Source organism: Rhinolophus sinicus, chromosome 8 (assembly GCF_057876585.1).
Source record: "Rhinolophus sinicus isolate RSI-liver-muscle chromosome 8, RSI-T2T, whole genome shotgun sequence".
NCBI classification, from domain to species: domain Eukaryota; kingdom Metazoa; phylum Chordata; class Mammalia; order Chiroptera; family Rhinolophidae; genus Rhinolophus; species Rhinolophus sinicus.
The window spans coordinates 2,071,252-2,090,697 of NC_142508.1; the positions used below are offsets into that span (position 1 = coordinate 2,071,252).

The 19,446-nt window shown below is 47.8% G+C and overlaps 1 protein-coding gene across 6 annotated transcripts in view; it reads right to left on the reverse strand.

The window, feature by feature from the left end:
- The window catches only part of DPP6 (dipeptidyl peptidase like 6), a 578,081-nt gene that overhangs the window by 93,870 nt on the left and 464,765 nt on the right, over positions 1–19,446 (reverse strand). For all 6 annotated transcript variants that reach the window (XM_019742500.3, XM_019742502.3, XM_074315064.2 and 3 more), the window contains exon 7: positions 6,501–6,582. In XM_019742500.3, coding sequence (XP_019598059.1) covers positions 6,501–6,582 — 82 coding nt within the window. The remainder of the gene's footprint in view (positions 1–6,500; positions 6,583–19,446) is intronic.

Consider the following 19,446-nt stretch of genomic DNA (forward strand, 5'->3'; position numbering starts at 1 on the left):
TTAATTTTAATGAATATGCAATGTTGCTGCATCCAAGAAACTTTTAGAAGCGGGTAAAATGCCCATAGTCCGGCCAGGCCAAAGCAATGCCCTTTCCCCGTGTGCAAACACATGCCAAGCAGTTACTGTCGCCCTACTGTGCTGTCACAGCTCACGCAGCTCCCATGGTCACAGTCTCCTACTGTTCTAATCGCTGCACAATCGCACGTCCTGTCAACGTACCAAACGTGACACACTGCTCTCCCATCTACACTTAGGGTATTTCCAGCCTCAACATTATTAGCGTAGAGAACAGCGGGGTCGGTGTCTGCGTTTACATCGTGTTGGGTTCCCTGTAAGCGGGGTTTCTGTGTTAAAGTGTAGGAATGTCTTTATGACTCAACGTATTTCCATGTTGTCTTAGAAATGCCTTTTCCCCCATGCCCCTCCCTATCATTCCTACAGCAGGACAAGAGTTTCAAAAAATCTCCACTGATAAAGCAGGTCAATTGTAATTGAAAAATTAAAAAAATTATTTAAAATAATAATAATTTAAAAAAATTTTTTAAAAATCTCCCTGAACCACAATTTTGCATTGACGTCGCTTCCCTCGTTCCCGCTCTAAGTGCAGGCTCGGGAAGCGGCTTTTGTGGTTGGAAATCCCTGCACGCTCAGAGGACTGGTTGAAGGAGAAAGGCCCAAATGGTCCCTCGCTGACTCTTCTCCCTCTGTGTGTGGGAGCATCTCCGTACACCGGCCCATCCATTCAAGTTCATTACCACAAACTCAGCTTATTTACGTGAGTGCAAGTGAAGAGGGAAGCCATCGAGTCCTGCAGAGCCAGGAAGTGATGACATATAGCGTTCGCTTTGATGGGTGCCCTTGGCGAGCTAGTAAGTCAGCACACGGGCCCATCCATTATTTGAGGATACGTACGGCGATTTCCATCCCTGTGATTCATTTCTTGGCGACTATCACGGACTTCAGGGTCCATGATGAATGTTTTTACAATGAATACCAAATTAACCCAAACTGATTAGAGGCTTTTATAAGTTATTAATGGGATGTCACTTCAGTCTGGTCCTCTCCGTGTATGCGACATTTCATGAAATAATCTCCTTTTGCTGGGAAGAAAAAAATCCATCTTTCTCCCCTCGCTGGATTTGTCAATGCGGATAACATGCTCCCTGCCCCCTCTGTGACTCAGAACTGGGTGAGCAATGCTGCCCTTGGGAACGGTGTGACCTCGGACAGGCAGCTCGCCCCACTTCTGCTCGGGAAGGACAGACAACCGCCAACCACCAGAGGTCCTGGCCTGGGTGATGTGCTTTGCAGGAGACCAGACTTCAAGGTCTTGGTGGGGAGCTGAGAGATGAATTGGTCTGATGGGAACAACACCAAGGGAGCAACTGGGGAGAGGACGGGACAATTGTGTGGGTGTAATGCCAGGGGCCATCGTTTTATTACTGACAGAGGAACCAAGAGTCTTGGGGAAAACCAAGATGCGCACACACGGGTCAGTTAACTCCTAGCCCCTGGTGTGGACAGAACACGGAGCGTGGGCCGAGTGGACAGACTGCAGGAGGAAGGAGTGCGGAGCATGCTGAGGGGGACCAGCAGGAGGGCAGAGCGTCACACAGCCACCGCAGCCGCTGCCAGCTAGAAAATGCCATCACAGACGCCTCTCTTAGAAGCCGAGGTCAGTAGGAAAGAGGCATGCTGTCTCCTCCCTCTCCGGAATGGGCAAGGCTCTAGAACACAGAAGCCTTCAAGAGGAATTTAGTGAAACTGGAAACAAGTGAGTGAACAGTGCACGTTGCATCGTCCGTGCGCTGAAGGACTGGCCTTCACACATTTGGTGGCGGATCGGCCGCGGCACACCTGTCACTCCGACAGCTCCAGGAATGGGCCACTGTCTGAGAGTCCGGTCTGCCCTCCCTGAGACGTCGTCGGGAGAGCTGCTGTTTGGACGATTCATGAAAACGCAACTCGAACGTGGATTCCTTGACCATCCTCAGTACGCTATTCTCTCCCTGACTTTCCCTGGAAAAGTATCCCAGGGCCTAGGAAGCCACGAAATTAAGGCAGTTCTTGAAAACGTCTGAAATCACTCCATTTTGGTAAACACACTTGATTTTATTCTCTTGTCTCCACACCACAGCTTTCGTGCCCCGGGAGACTATGCGTCGGCCTCCACTTCTAACTGGGAAAGCAGAGCCTGTGAGCATGCTTCCTTTCTCCCCTGGGGTCTGTCATCGCACCTTCCCACGGGACCCCAGGACAGCTCCAGCTCCAGCTCCAGCAGACTCCCCGCCAACTACTGGGCTTGGTCTTCGTGGCTCACACTCTGAAGCTGTCTCTGCACAGAAGACGCCCCAGCACACGTAGTCAGTATCCCATTCAAGCTGTTCCTTCACCACCATCCCGGTACCAAGCCCACCCGAGAGACCCCTTCTTGTCGCTGATCTCCCAGTATGGCAGCCCAGACGCCAGCCTTGACTCCTTCACGTTGTCTACTGCTGGGCAGTCGTATTGGCAAAAATGTCCCTGGTTCTCGGTTCCAAAGCAAAACCCTTGTTATGCTGCAGTGTCACATGAGTTCCCCGCGCTGGCGTGTGAACCTGACCTCCAGGTGTTTGTCGTGGCACAAAGCAGGCCACCGCAGCGGCCCTCAGCCTTTGTGTGTTTTCATGACATGTCTCTAGCAGAGACGACATGTAAGAAAACGGAAGGATAGTTCTAAACAGACAATTTAATCGAAGTCTAGGTGGCAGAGACAAAACCCTACCTAAGTGGACAAGCACAGATGGGGGGCAGGGCTTCAAGAAAAGAGCAGAGAAAGAGACTCGGAGAAGTTCTCAACTTAGGCAGAGCTCATCTGCGGGTAAATGGTGCCAGGTACAGCCTTCTCCATTTCAACCCAGATGTTGAAATAGTGTGTTTTCGGTGGAAACGGCTGCACACACTGACCAGGTGAAGAGGGACAGGCTCACGTTTAACATCTTGCACGTATTTTCTCACTGAGTCATCAGCCAAATCCCTTTTCCCATTTCTAGGCTCAGTAGATAATGTCAGATTCTGGAAACGACCTGGTTATCCGTAGTGAACAACTAACACCACAGAACGGCACCATCGCAGAAGCGAATTTTCAGCAGAAAGGCGGCCTCCCCACGTTCAAGTTCCTCTCTGTCCTCGAGCAACGCGTGGCCAGCCCGGCTGTGTTATGTGATCGGAAGGTCTGACAACATTTCCTCTGAACAGTGAGAGCCACTACTTGGAGGCCACACCCAGGCCGAGGAGAGAGTGCCGGTGACCCACTCCTGGTACTGGCACCATCTTCCTGTCATTTGTGGGGTTCCCAGCCCCAGGTACCACTGGAGTCGCTGCCCACCAGGAGGGGACGGTGCTCGCCAGCCCCTCGTGAGCTGTCACTGAGGTTGAGTTCTCTGCTGCCCAGGAGGCCCCCCATTTGAGTCTCACTCATTATGATCAGAGTTGACGTCCTCTGGGGAGCAAGCTTTACTCTTTGAAACAAAATGGTAATGAGGGACCTGTGAGCGTCTGCAAGGCCTGCTCGTGGATTGTGGGTTTGCTTTGCTGAGAGAGCCAGCAGGGCGCTGCTCGCGGGAGGACAGGGGGTCAGGCTTCCCGGCTGGGGACACACACGGAGCAGGGGGTCCCCTCGAACAAGGGTCGGATAGCACAGCCTGTGGGCCAGAGACCTGCCTTTGCAAACAGGGCTTTACCGGAACTTCTGTCCCCTCTGTTTCTGTGCGGCCGACCGCTGCTTTGTCTTTATAACAGTGCAGTGGGGCGCGGAGGCGGGGGCCGCTGGGCCTCATAGCCTGAAACACTTGCCACCTGCCCCCTTGCTGACGCTGCTCCCCCATCAGGACGTGCGCTCAGTGATGAGTCATGGTGCTGCTATATGCAGAACAAGAATGCACAGCAAAAATCTCAATGCTCGGAAAAGTGTAAAAACTCCAAAATCCCACGAGCACATCAGCACGTTGGTACTACGCCCAAATATTAGCACGTGCTACTTCACCAACCTTCACTTCCTTGAAGGAGAAAGGAAGTCACACGTCCCTTGCCGGTAGTGACACCCTCAGCGTGGACATGGACGCCAGCTATCGGCCTCCACCCAACTATTTTCGCTTACGTGGCTGAGGACCAGAAGCACATTAATCAATTACTTAACTGATTAATCCGTTCATACATTCATTGTGGATCTCAACAAATACCGACTGAGCCCTGGACACTTGGAACACAAAGACGGACGTGCTGGAAGCTTAGACTAGAGGCCACCTAACTGAGGACAGACACGCCAGCCTAAAACAAGAAATCACGTGTGCCAGGCGTTCGCACGGTGAGAGATGGGAGTCCGAGAGGGTTACGGGCGTGATGGGGGCTAGTTCTTCTCTAAGAGATTGAATACGGTAAGTTCTGTAATCACCCAGCCCTCCTCTGCCCACTGCGGAGCACGGCACGACTGTACAGCAATTGTCCACGAGGCAGCAGTGTCCCCAGGGAGGGCAGGGGCTGGCCTAACACGTAAGGCGTCTGCAGCGTCATCACCCAGCCCCTCTGCCTCCACATTCTAGAAGCAATTCTGAAGTGTGTGCACGCACACACATACACCCCCTCCTTTTGCAGTTGTGGGGTGCATTTTCTTTACGTTGCAAGCCCTTTCGAGGAGGCAGCCGAAGTCAGACAAGCTGGCCCCTCCCATGTGCTGGTGGTGAGGTGTGAGCCTAGAAGCTGAGTGGGGACCATGGGGAGACACAGGAAGAGGCAGCGGGTCTGCAGGAGAGAGCAGGACCAGTGGTTGGCTCACAATGCCTGTTTCCTGAGGCCTGGGAAGGACAACGGCCCCTCAGTGAGGTGGCCCAGGCCCGTGCTCGTCCCCGCGTGGTGGGAGCGGGCAGGGTGCGAAGCTGTGCTGTGGTGGGTCCGTGGCGAGCAGGGACGGCCCCCACGGAGGCTCCGTGTCACATTCACAGAGTGACTGAATGGACACGGGAGAGACTGCTTCCCAGGAACGTCTTCAGTCATCGACGTGCAGAGACATTTCAAGTTGACGATGAGAGATTCAGTCACTTGAGTCTTGAACACTCAGGTCTTCTACTATCTCCCACGAAACCGCACTTTGTCCTTGTGGGAGAGTGAGTGCTTTTGAGGAAAGACGGATCTTATCTCACTGTTGTGCCTGAGCTGACGGTTGGCGTCCCTCTGCCAAGTCAGCTGACAACGTCCTCCTGGCCTCTGCCACAGTCTGAGTTTGATCAGTTCAATGTGCTTTTCAAAACCTCTCATTACTAAATGTGCAGCGTAAGGGACACCTCAGTGAGAGCTGAGGGAGTGTGTGGTCTCTGTGCTCCTGTTTCTTTAAATCAGTGGGGGACAATGGAACTACTATGCAACCAAGAAAATATAACGGTTCTGTTGGGGAAAAGAAGGCGATTTTAATTTCTAAGACACTAGACAGCCTACACAATAAATCTCACCTCAAGCTTACAAAAATGATCGTTTCTGTGCAATTTTAGGAAAAAAGAGCCTCTAAAATGCAGCTTTAGTTAATCAGCTTAAAGACGCAGAAGAACGTGGTGACTTGCACACAGCCAGACCCTGGATCTCCAGGCTGTGGGGTCTTTCTGCACGGAGGTGATGCGACCTCTTGAGATAAAGCACAACAGAACTGACAAGTATCGTGTGGTTTTAGACAAGTGCTAGCACTGGGACAGCCTGGGCGATGATCTTACCTGGAGCTTTCACGTGGTGGCTGGGCCAACTGGCGGCAGCCTGACCTGCAGGAGCTGCCCCGTCGGCTGGTCAGAGACACCCGGGGGCAGAACCCGCGTCTCTAACCACTTGCTCAGAGACCTTCCACTAGGCCCTTCCTGCCCCTCCCAGTGTCTCCCAATCGCTTAGTTTTGCCAGTTTGAGTAGGAACGGGAAGATGTGTGCTGTAAAGCTGAGAGGGTCACGCGAGCCGAGGGGACGTCTGCAGGGAGATGCTACATGCAGGGGGCTGAACTCCAAAACGACCAGCAAATATTTTTTCTTCATAAAGCCTCCAAAGAAAAGCACCAGTGTCCCAAAGGCAAAACAGAGGAAACCAGGCTCCGTGACTCCACAATTCTGAGAATTGCCACCTGTAGCTCATGGTAAATCTGTGACCTGGGCACACAGCTGCAGTTTGGGGCCAGTGTGAGGATACACGTCCTGGAGACCAAAGCGCATGCCTTGCAGGTTTTAAGAGGATTCGCTATCAAAAAGGAATGGGGATGCTTTACGTGTGCAGACACCATGGTGTACTTACCCCAGATGTGATTCTTCTCTCTCTCTCTCTCTCTCTCTCTCTCTCTCTCTCTCTCTCTCTCTCTCTCTCTCTCGCATGCACACGTGTACACACACACAGACACACACACGTGGAGACTGAGCAGTCAGACAGTGTCAAGTCTATAAAACGCCAACGTCGTCACATTCAAACGCGGTCAGTGCTGTGACGTGCTGCTTACCAGCTGCTGACCCTTCGGGCCCCATCCCGCGTACTGAAGCTTGGCATTGCTGACTTCTGGGGGGTCTAGACTTTGAGGATCTCTGCGGAAATAAAAGCAAAATGGTGGAAAACAAGACATAAGAGGCTACAGTTTTATCTCCCAGAGGTACCTCCCTCCCTTCTCCTTCCATTGCCTCAGTTTCAGGAGCTTGTGTTATTAAATCCTCTGTCTCATTCAGCCTCCACTAGATTTCTCCAGACGTATGTAATTTATGTGAAGCTGAAATCGGTCCATCGCTGCTTAACCCAAATAGTAAATATTTAGCAAGAAAGAGTGTGCAGACAAGTCTATAGATCAGCTTTTTAAAAATATACCCAGAACAGTCAAAACTGAAAATTGAAATGCAAAGCTACGCAGCAGGAGATCGCCACAGCTTATGTTTCCATCTTTGGCTTTCCTGCCAGATTGGTACTTTTCTGAGCATAAAGCCAGGTCATTCTGACCTTCCAAAACCAGTGGCCTCACGGACGGGTACCATCCTTTATCTTGTGCTGAAAGATTCAGCTCTCCAGAAAGAGGGAGGGAGGGAAGGAAGGAAGGAGAAAGTGGGGAGAGGAGGGAGAGAGAGAGAGAGAGATTAAGAGGAAGATTGTTTTGCTTTCAAACATCCCTTACATTTTCCATTTATTATATGCAAAATACATGCCAACAGAATCTTGCCTACGTATTTAAAGGTCATCATAAACAAAAACCATAATGAAAAAACTTAAAAACCCTAACACTTCTACCAGTATGAAATATTTCAGTATATTCCGTAGCTACCACGGTCTACAATGTGCAGAAAAGTCTGAGCTTCATATTTCTTTTGGATGGTGCTACTGCCGGTGAAGAATGCTGTCTGTGCTCTGCTGAATGGGCCAGACTCCGTCAGGTGAGCACGCTATCACGCGGCTGCAATGTTTCTCATGCAAGAGACGCAGCTGGGTACGCGTTCATCCATCTATAGGAAGACTAAGGTTGAATGGTCTCTGGAAAAGGAAGACACTCCATTTTCGGAGCTGCTTGAACAAAGGAGATAAGGCAAGAAGGGAAGGGAGGTGAAGTGGGTAAGGACGTGCTGCTTCGGCTTGAATTGGTAGAAAGTTCTAAAGTAATTGCTTAATAATCCTACCAGGACAAACGGAATACGTTTCAGAGTAAAAAGCACTGGGGAAGGTGAGTAGTCGGCCTGCGATGCCCCAGGTAGTTTTAGTTGGTGACCTTAGGTCTGGAGAAACGAGGGAGACATAAAGATGGGGCGATAAAGAGCCACGTAAAGATGACAGTGATAATAGGATGAGATGGGAGGCCGATGCCCAGGGCATCAGAAGAGTAAGGGCGAGTCTCCACTTCCAGGTTGCAAATGAACTTCAACAAACCCTACCTTTCTCGATGTAACAAAGTGTTTTCACGAACATGGGTGATTTCCTCTTTAACCTTGTGTAGGGAAAGGCTTTCTAAGGACGCCTCAAAATCCAGAAGCAATAAAATCAATCAGTAATAAATCTGACTACATAAACATTTTTAAAAACTTGCAAGACAAAAACATCACAACCAAAAGACAACTGAGGAACTGGGAGAAAATACTCCCACTATACAAACTATGGGCAAATGGCTAATATCTCTACATGTGAAGAACTCTAAAATTAAGGTCACAAAAGACCCCAAAATGATAGAACTATGAGAAAAGACATGAACAGACAATTCATACACACAAAATAGCCCTTGAACATATGGAAAAGTACTCAAACGCAAGCAAACTTAGGGAACTGCAAATTGAATCTATACTGAATTATTTTCACCTACAAAACTTCCTAAAAGTAAAAAGGAAAGAAAAGTACAACGTCATGGTGAGGCTGTGGGGAAACAGGCGACCTCGTGCTTTGCTGGTGAGAATGCAAATTGGTACAATCGTTTCGGAGGGAAACTTGGCGATACCTGATAAATACACACTTAACTTTTCACCCACACTGCTTCCTAGAAGATACACCTCCAATGATACAAAAATGCACATGCAGAAGGTAGAATTCATTGCGGCTTTGTAATGGCAAAATATTAGAAACAATATGTGGCTGAACCCATACAGTGAAACAGGATACAGCTGTAAAAAATGAACAAAAGTCTCTATAAATGGATGTGTAGTGATTTTCATGGTGGAGTCATGCAAAGCCCAATACAGTGTCTGTTGTATGAGATCCCTCACGTAAGAAGGGAATAGGAAAATATACATGTACGAGGTGTGATCAAAAAATACAGTGAACATTTAAAAAAAATTTATTACAGTAAAAGACACACTGCCATTAATTCCTCTCAAAATACTCCCCCTGGCTTTGAACACACTTGTCCCACCGTTCTTGCCACTTTCTGAAGCAGTTCTGGAAGTCCTCTTTCCTAGGTGTCTTTGGTGTTGTGGTGACCTTGATGCCCTGAATAGTTTTGACTTTGTGGAAGAGCCAGAAGTCACATGGTGCCAGATCTGGTGAATAAGGTGGATGAGGACTCATCGTAATGTTTCTATTGGACAGAAATTGCCATAAACCAGAAGCGATGTGTGACAGAGCATTGTCATGATGGAGGGTGATTTACTGCACACTTTAAAACACACCGTCTCTCAACCGTAGCTCATACCTGACTGACTGCACTGAAAATGTTGAAACTTGTCACACACTGTGACTAAGGTTTGACGCGCTGCTTCCCGTATTGAAAACCCCTGGCCTTCCCGTTGGATGGCACTCGGCAGCAGCAGTCACTGTAGTTTGTGATCAGAACGGAAAGGCTCCGTGTCACACATCGCTTAATTTAAAAATTAATCTCTTGCTTTGGTCAAAGGGAAAAACATCTTTGACTGACTTAAGGAGCAAAGTGGAAAGACCCTGAGAGAACAGCGAGGACTTTATCTGCCAGCTTCTCACTGTGCTGCCTTGTGGAGCACGTTCTTCCATTAGAGAAGATGGTCCAGATGCCGCCTTCGCACATGGAGCCCACAGTGCCCTCTGCCTAAGCCCACGGCCAGGTTCCCTGTCATCAAGTGACTTTGCATCGTGCACGGGTCTATCCTGAAATGCTCAGGTGCAGGTGTGTGTGTGTGTGTGTGTGTGTGTGTGTGTGAGAGAGAGAGAGAGAGAGAGAGAGAGAGAGAGAGAGAGAGAGAGAGAATGGGAATGCATGAAAGTATTCATTTATTTTGGTGTTGTTTAGTGTGCTTCCCTCATTTTTCTGTATCTTGCTTTTTATTTATTCATTTATTTTTAAAGAACCCATGCCAGGCTCTGTATGAATCATCTCCAGGGTGGACATGGATTGGTAAAAAAAAAATGATTAAGGATGAATCCAATTATCTGGACTTCATTATAGCTCAAAATAATCACGCCACGCGCTCCAATTTTGCTTATTTGAGCACTAAACCAAACAAGGCATAAATCATGTGGAAGTTTGAAGAGTAAATTAGTGTAGCAAAGTTTACTCATTTATCTTCCTACGCTGCTTGAAGGGATTGAAAAGCTTCCCAACGAAAGAGCATTTGAAAAAGATAAGCTAAAAATTGCTTTTCTGGCTCCTAACCTTTCACGGCTAAACACATAAAAAAATAGCATTTTCAATGTCAAATAACACATGTTTTCCGAGTCCTCCTATATGCTTAGTGTGGTGGGTAATATAAAAACAAAAGACACACTTCTAGCCCTAGAAGAGCATCTGACATATCACAGATGCTCCTAAATATTAGCTGAATAATGAATAAATGGATAGATGGATGAAAGGATTCATAAATGGGATCCAGTCTAACCATCAATTTGTGACGTGAGGGTCAGTAAATCCTTAAACTCATATAGCATTTAAAGATTTGTGTTATCATTTTTCACATGTATCTTAAATTACACAGTTAAGTTCTTGAGGGCAAGGGGTCCTTGCTGGCAATAACCCTTCCTGAGTGACCGATATTCGAATGAGTACGTGTCCTACTACTAATTTAAGACGTCTCTGTGTGTCGATGGCGTAGCGTAAGTTCCTTTCCTGGTGACGGCTTTGGATACAGAAGTTCTGACACTGAGGTGCTCTATTCACTGAAAGACTGATGGAGGTGACGTGTCTGACATATTTGTGACATATTCCCCCATCCAATTCCCGGGGACACTTTCACATACAGGATCACCAATGTAAGTACAAATAAAGCCACAGAGAGACAAGTTTTATATAAAGGGGACCTGTGTCTCATGTCACTGTATACGCAGTGTCTAGACTGGCTGGGGCTCAATAAACCTCTGTCAGAAGGGGACCGACAGAGGAGGGAGGGGGCGCCTGGACTGCCAGCTGAATGACAAAGTGTATTTTGGGGATGATGAAAAGTTCTAAAATGGAATGAGGTGACGTTTGCACAACTCTGGGAATACACTAGAAACCACTGCATTGTACAATATAAATGGACAAATTGCATGGCATGGAATTATACGTCAATAGCTCCAGGTCAGAGAGAAGCAGGGGAGGTCCCAGCCCACCCCCTGGTGCCCCAAGACTGCTCACTGTCTGAGCAGCTGTGGATGACCCAGACTTTCCATCCTGTCTTCCCACGGCAGCATAACCACCTTGCTCCCACACCTCCAGGCCCTGTTCCCTGAGCAGACATCTAGTGGAGGAGATAAACAGCGGGAACAAGCTCGCAGGTGAAATCACACAGGGGCTGCTGGGAAGCGAGGTCTGAACGCTGCCGTCCTGAGCACGCGAGACAGTGGCCTTGGACGCTGCAATGGCTGGAACCCCAGTGAGCTTCACTTCTGAGCTGTGTGGTCTGGAGCTTTGCTTCTCTTCTCTGTGCGATGGGGTGAGTCCTCACTGGGTTGTCGTGAGGTTTAGACATGGGGAGGAACAGAAAAGCCTAGCTCAGCACCGGGGGCCTGGAAATCAGTCCAGAAGCATTACTGCCATGATGTCACCGCTGCCGACGATGCAGAAGGGGGGGCCGCCAGTTCAGTTGTTCCGGTCTCTCCAAAACAATGGTATCTGTGTTGTTGGAAACACCGGGGGGAGGGGTCCTCACGCTGCAGGAACTGGGGATGTGCAGCGGGGACGGCAGCGGGGACGCCCTCCACGTTCGGCACACAAGGTCCCAGGGCAGCCTGGGCGCCTGAGCCGACTCCTCTCGGTGATCAGAACGCTGAGTGTAACACTTGCCTCCCTCGCAGTCAGAACAAATACACTTGTTTCCCGCCTTGTAGGCTTCGCCTGACACCACACAGCATGAAAAACAAGGGTGTGATCAAGGACCTTTTCGCTCCCGCTCTTCAGTGAAATCTCGTTCCAGAACAAAAGAACTCCAGAGGCCGCCCTGAAATACAGGCTAAGCGGGAGTCAGTGACTTCTTCTCAGCACGGGGCGGGAGCAAAGTGAGACGCCAGCCTTGGAGACGAGGAAATGGGCTTTGTGGGCCGGCCAGCGAGCAGCCCTGAGACAAGTGGAGCAGTGAGAATGGATGCAGGTCAGCGAAGCCACCAGGAGCCTTTTGTTTGCGCTCAGTCCTTCCCCAAGGAAATGTCTCACTTTCTCCACCAACTCACTGACATCCACTCCCTTCGGGGGAATCTGCCCTCATTGGCCTAGAAAACAAACTGCCCACAACCCGTAACTCAAGACGTGGTTTCTACAAACATAAACGGGGTAAGACGAGTCATCAACATCTTCAGATGCCCCTGCTGCTTGAAAGCGCTTTTCTGTGGTTTAGAAGGAAAGTTGGTATCAACCACCAGCCCGATGGAGCTGAGGGGTGAGGACAGTCTCAGTAAGGCCGGGTGTGGCAGGGAAGGGACCAGGACTGTGTCCCAGCCCTGCTGACCACTAATTCAGCGTCTTGGCCACGTCACTTATCCCCGTGTCACAGAGCCGGAAGCAGAGTGGTCGATAGCCCTGTGACCTCACAGTATCTGAGGAAACATTGTGTGTGCAGCTCTCTGAAGATCATAAACGGCTCTGTGGGGTCCTGGAGTGAGACAAGGTTCTGAAGCAATAAGTCTTTTCAAGTTTATGATGTTTAGCAATTAATCAAAAACAGGTAGACGCACAACCTGCCAAAAGTTCCAGAGAATAAACACACGGAATGACTAGGATAGAGTTGAACCTGGAGGGGACTCCTGAGGTCACCGAGCTTCATTACAAACGTCCATGAGCCCACAGAACCCCAAACACTCCTCTACCCCCGGCAAGTGCAGTCACAGGTACGCGGAAGGTCGCGTTCTCAGTTTCCTGCTCCTGTACTTCAGATACTTGCTTCCACTCTCCCTTAGAGGTATTTGTAACCAATGTCTATTTTTCTAGTCAATCATCTCTTCCAAGAAAAGTTGGGAAAAGAGCCAGCTGGGACATGCAGTGGAGGAGACCGTTTGGAGATGACCCGTTCATGGTTCAGGCAGTGAGAAATCGTACCATTTAAATAGAGGCCACACGTCTTCCTTATTAAGAAGGGACCTGCAGCAGTGCTTACATTTAAGCTGCAGAAAGCTGAGAAAAGGAAGGCTGCCTTTCACACACGAAAACAGGGCTCCGTGAGACCATCTTGCTGTATACGAACTGCAAGAAGGTCCATGCCTAAACTTCAGGACAAAGCGCGTGGTGTGGTTAAAAACGCGTATTTAATATACTTCCTAAATTCAAAGCATAAGCTGCAGAGAGAAAACCCAGCCGCATCCTGGGGTTTTCCAAACATGGCCGCAGCATTGTTTCTGGTCTCAAACGCGTCGCGCCCGTGCCCCCGACCAACAGCCCTGGCTGCGGGCATGAAGACTCCACTTCCCAGCCTCCCTGCACTGAATTCACCTAGGTGAAGTGGTGTGTGCAGCTCCTCGGAAGCCCCTCAAATGGAGGGGGCATATCTCTTCCCTGTGTGCTTTCCTGCGAGCTGAACATTCTACGTGACGGCTAGACCTGGAGCCGCCACCAAGGAGCGCAAGGTGGAGGCCCCCAGGCTAAGGTTGCTGATGATAGCTGTGGTTCCTGATGAAAGCTCCTTCTGACTAAGAACTGAGTCTGTTATCTGAAGACACGAATGAGGCCCTTCATGGAATTATTTTAAACCCATATCACTGTGTATATTGCTAACAAAACAAAGCACAAGCTTCATGTTGATAAATTTGACCAAAGAACAACCTGGAGAAGCCAGACAACATCACATCTCCAACAGCTCAGGAAAAGAATGAAAAGCAATACATTGGAAAGCACAATGGTACTGAACAGTAGAGGAAAAATATCTGTCGAGCAAAAGCAATTCAGATTCTACAGCTAATTAGCAAAGCAAGATCCAGGAGAAGATGATGCATTCCAGATACCTTGCCTCTCCTCTGTAACTCTCCAGCTTCCTGGTGCTAGGTACAATCACCAGTTATAATCACTGGGTACAATCACTGGGTACAATCACTAGGTACAATCACTGGGTACAATCACTAGGTACAATCACCAGGTACAATCACTAGGTACAATCACTGGGGACAATCACTAGGTATAATCACCAGTTATAATCACTAGGTATAATCACTGGGTATAATCACTAAGTACAATCACTAGGTACAATCACTGGGTATAATCACTGGGGACAATCACTGGGGACAATCACTAGGTATAATCACCAGTTATAATCACTAGGTACAATCACTGGGTATAATCACTAGGTACAATCACCAGTTACAACCACCAGTTATAATCACTAGGTACAATCACTAGGTATAATCACTGGGTATAATCACTGGGTACAATCACTAGGTATAATCACCAGGTTCAATCACCAGTTACAATCACCGGGTACAATCACCGGGTATAATCACCGGATACAATCACTAGGTACAATCACCAGTTATAATCACTAGGTACAATCACTAGGTATAATCACTGGGTATAATCACTAGCTATAATCACTGGGTACAATCAATCACTCTCTCATGTGTTGGGGCCTGTAGAGACACCTCCTTTCTACTGCAAGGTCCCCTGCTAATTCATGGCACTGCATGGCAATTTAACGCAAGAACAAATGACAGCGTGGAATGAGAAGCATGCTTCCCTAGGAGTTAGCAAGTAGGAGGAGGGCTTTTCAGAGGAAGGGGTTTTGACGTTGGGACTTGAAGGCTCAGGAAGATTTGCTGGACACGAGCTGCAGTGAGCATGAAGCTTCAGGCATCTGTATGTGTGGGCGGGGGGAGAATGGAGCGTGCAAAGGTGTGGACGCCCGGCAGCACCTTGTGCTTGAGCAGCAATGGGACACCTGATGGATTTGGGCGTTCATGGAGGCAGGATGGGCACGTATGAGGCATCTCATGCACCTTCCTCCCCTCCCTCACTGCAGGCAATACTCATCGATCTCGGGTGTTTCCACAGAGCTCGGGCATAACTCTAGACTACTTTCAAACTCAGAGCTCCAGGAAGCCATTACAATCAATCAGACTTGACATTGAGGTTGAAATTTATTTTCTGAGCAGAGGTAAGGGAATTGTGGGGAAGCGTGATTAATTTGATTTGGCCATATTATGGAAGATCTTAGTTCCACCACGAACTAGGCCAGGAGTGCTCTCTGCACACCAAAGTGGGCACTTAAATGCACCACCTCATCATTCTGCAGCATTTCATGGCACCTCTACATGAACCCTCAGAGTCAGACACTTTATAGCCGTTCCATATATGGAGTAACTGTGCCCAGAAAAGGAAAGTAACTTTCCATGATAACACAGGTAGAGAGGCTGAGAGATAATTTACTCCCAGATCTATTGGACTCTACAGCCCATGTTCCTGTTGGTGCTCAGAGTTTGCATGTCAGAGAGAGGAAGGAAGAGGGAGGAGGTGGGGAGGGGATTGGAGGAGAGGGGGAAGCAGCCATGACCATCTTACTTGGCGGCCCCAAGAGCTGTCCATGGTCCTGAAAATCTGTGCACGCGGTAACAGCAGGCTTCTGCCCCGGGGGTACCATGGCAGAGACACATGAAGTGCCATTTTAAGAATGTCTCTTTCTTCTACATTTTGGCTTCACACTGGCTACCTCCCCAGGGTATACAAACAGTCTTACTCATGCAACCTCTGGCAGCTGTGAAGGTTGCCTGACCTGCAGGGCCAAAGTGTGTCTGCAGAAGGGCCAGCTTGAGTCCCTGGGGATGCAAGCAAAACAAGAGCCGGCTGGGACGGAAAAGTGCTAAGTAAGCCACAGAGGAGCTGACAGTGAGGCTGAGCATTCTTGTGTCTGCCCTCGTGAACTCACTACTTTGAATCTGCTCATGTACCAGGCTCAACTCACAACGGGACACAGGCTGCCAAAGACTTAATTAAGGGGATCTGGAATATAAACATTTGAACTTTGCCTTCGTTTTCCAAGAGCACACCAGCTACCCATAATCACAGTTGGTGCGGTGCCTACACTGAGTGCTCCCACATGCCAGGGCCTCACGACTCCCCATCAGGCCTCCTAATTGAATCTGTGCTCCTAACCTTCCCTTCCCTTCCATCTACTCTAAGACAAGCATCAAGCTAACTGAAGCCGGCCCTTTTCACCAGCGCGCTCTTCTGCTGACAGCGTTCATTGCGCTCTCACTGCAAAGACCCGTTCCTGGGTGGTGTTAGATCCTCCCTACTCATGCGCCTTCCAGGAAGACGCCGGCTCACTGCAAAAGGCAAGCCTGGTTAGTAATTTACCCAACCTGGAAGATCTTCTCCCTGTCTCCATCTATTAAACAAAACAAAATAAAAAACTGATTCAACTGTAAGGCTCGGTTCAAGCCAGACTTTCTTTAGAGCCCCTTTGCGACACCCTGATGCCTGCAACACTTCTGTGTTCAGTGTTTGAAATACTCATTTTGGGGCGGCCGGATGGCTCAGGTGGTTAGAGCGTGAGCTCTCAACAACAAGGTTGCCGGTTGAATTCCCTCATGGGATGGTGGGCTGCGCCCCCTGCAACTAAAGATTGAAAACAGCGACTGGACTTGGAGCTGAGCTGCACCCTCCACAACTAGATTGAAGGACAACGACTTGGAGCTGATGGGCCTGGAGAAGCACACTGTTCCCCGATAAAATTTATAAAAAAAATACTCATTTGAGGGCACTTAATTATAGCCGTATATTGTGATATGTCTCTGTTTTTCCTTTTCAACAAGATTTTAAACTTCTGAAGGATAGAAGCCATCACTTTTGTTGCTCAATACAGCATTTTAGTATTTGTTGATATATATTATCTTTTCTGGGGCAAAACAAGAATGCCTTAAAATTCATTGCTCAATCAGATTTAGATGAGATTAAGCCATTTATTGAATATTGAGAACTGTGGAGAGAGAGACTATAGACATCTCTTTTAAGAGAGAACTTAAAATCATGTGTGCATTATAATTACATGAGCGTCACGGAACAAGCCTTAGCTTTGAAAACTATTAAAGGGAATTTTATTATATGGGGTACATCACGCCTTCTTTTGTAACAGACAGGATTTGAGCTGGCTAGAAAGTAAAGTCTGATAACATTTATATTATATGACTGCAAATATATATATATGGTACATATTCCAACATTAAAAAAATGACATTCCCAAGAGTTCACTAGAAGCAGACCCGTCTGCTGTACCTTTGGCACATATCACTCTACTTAATTCTCATAATGTGCCTAGAAGGTGGGCACTATTACCATCTCTTAAAAAATATGGACACCGACATCTGTATTAGCACAACAGCTCTCCAGGTCCCACAGCCAGAAGCCAGCAGCACTGGGGACTCAAGTTCAGGTGTAGGGAGTACAGGCCTGGAGTTCTTTTTTCCTGCGTCTGGACGTCAGGCGCGGTGCTGGGCATTGTGGGTATGTCACCAACCTCGACAACCATTGTCTACAACAAACACCACGTTCCTCTGCATCCCCGCCTATCAAGTCAAACTGCCAGCAGGGGGACTCTATGTCAGTTTGTCATTTTCACAGATGTAGAATGTAACTTCATGAGTCAACCAGAATTCCAGAGAAATGCAATTTTTATACAATTTTGTTTGCTGCCTGAAAAATACCGGTAAATAAGCCAGGTTACGGCAACAATGTCCACAGAAGACGGCCTGGTGTGTAAACAGAAACACCTTCCGACCCCATGCTGCTCTGTCTATCACGACTGTTTGCAGGACCCCAGAACGTGAACGCTACCTAATTAGAGGAATGCCAAATGTTACTCAAAATTGATTTCTGTTATAGAAGGAGTTGATATTCTCTACTGCGTGTATTTTGCCTAATATGTACATTATACATATAATATATACATGTATATATGAGAGTGCATATTAAAAATGTAATTTCTTTTTAAAAATGGACTCAAGCCAAAGGGGAAACTAATTCAAGAAAAAAGTCATGTCAGGTGTACGTCAAGAATCAGCCCCGTGTACAAAAACTTCCATGATTACACACGACAGACCCTGCAGAGAACAGCTAGCTGGCTGTACAATCTTGATTGTGGAAGACGGCTTCATTTTGTTGAAATTCTAATACAAAAACTGTGAAACACTTTGTTAAAAATAACTCGCTTTACTTCTGGCTTGATAAACAAATTTGTGCAAAAGACATATGGCCTCTAAGAACACCCTTTTGGAAGATTTAGTGTGTGAAAGTCAAACAAACCTACTCTAAGTACCAGATGAAAGTTCAGCTGCCTTGGGATTCTCATTATGACTGCAGTCATTACACGCATAAAGGTTCTACCTCCAGCTACAGAGGCCAACACTGGAGAAGGAGGGAGCTAATGCCTGCACCAGAGACCCCTCCTCTGGCTCCTGAGAGACCGGAAAGAGAGTATATGCTCCCCAATTCGTTCTGCCAGTGGCACAAGGAAAGGAAACCAGAATTCACAGGGCACTGAAATTTTAATTCGACCCTTCTCTATGGCTGATTGGAAAGCCTGAAGCTAAGGGAAAAAAAAAAAAAATCAAGTTACAAATGACCAATAAGCTCATCCTGCAGACTGGACAGACTCTGGCCTGCGGTGAAGAATTTAGGGGCCAGAGTGATGAAAGTTGTGATAAAGGTATAGACCTGTGTCTTCAGAAGTATCAAGAAAAGCTCCCAGGTTTTCGGACTATGAATAATGTACATTTAAATATGTTAATAGACTTGTTTTTATTTTAAAAGGACCACTGTGGTTTCCTCTGTACCCCAAACCCTCCGGCAGCACAGGTGTGAAAACAGGAGCTGTGTTCCTCTCCTGCCACGTGCGGAAGACTGTGAGGGGTCAAAAAGCTCCTTTCGGAGGCCGAAGATGCAAAAACTCGAGGCCTAAGTCATCCAGTTCAGAAATCCACTGTCTCATTCATAGAAATAAGCTTTTCACAATATTTTAACTTAATTAAATGATTCATTTTCCAGAAACGATCTTATGACAAAGAGGAAGAGTTGGGTGGTGGAGCAAAGCCTTTTGGGAGAAGCTGCTTCTGTTTACAAGGTGATGGATGGGCCCCAGACTGTCTCATCCACCAGACATTGTTCCCAGTAAATGTAAGAAGTAGTCTGCTACATATTTCAATCTTGAGTCCTTAGAAAAGAAACAAATTAGCACCACTGAAAAGCTGATATTTATGGCTATAATGTAACCAAAGGGGGTTGTTTTGAGAGCGTGGGACTTGGGCTTGGATTCCCTAGGCTGTGTGCTAACTATGAGATGCTGGGCAGTCACTTCAGCACTTGGCGATCTCACTGGGGACCCGGGATAAGGATGCTTTTCTTGCAGGCCTGTTGTGCTGGGGTAAATAAAGGTGCATGAAAGCCAATGGACGAATAATGGCAGTGATTATTACTATGATTATCTTAGAAATACGAAAAGCAGCTCTTTATGTGTTGGCATCCTATACGGGGTTTGTCATGATGAGACTGAAACCAAGTGTTCAACACAGACCATTTTGTCCTCCGGTTTGCAGCTGATCGGGCAAACTCTTGAGCCAGGTTCTCAGAATCCATT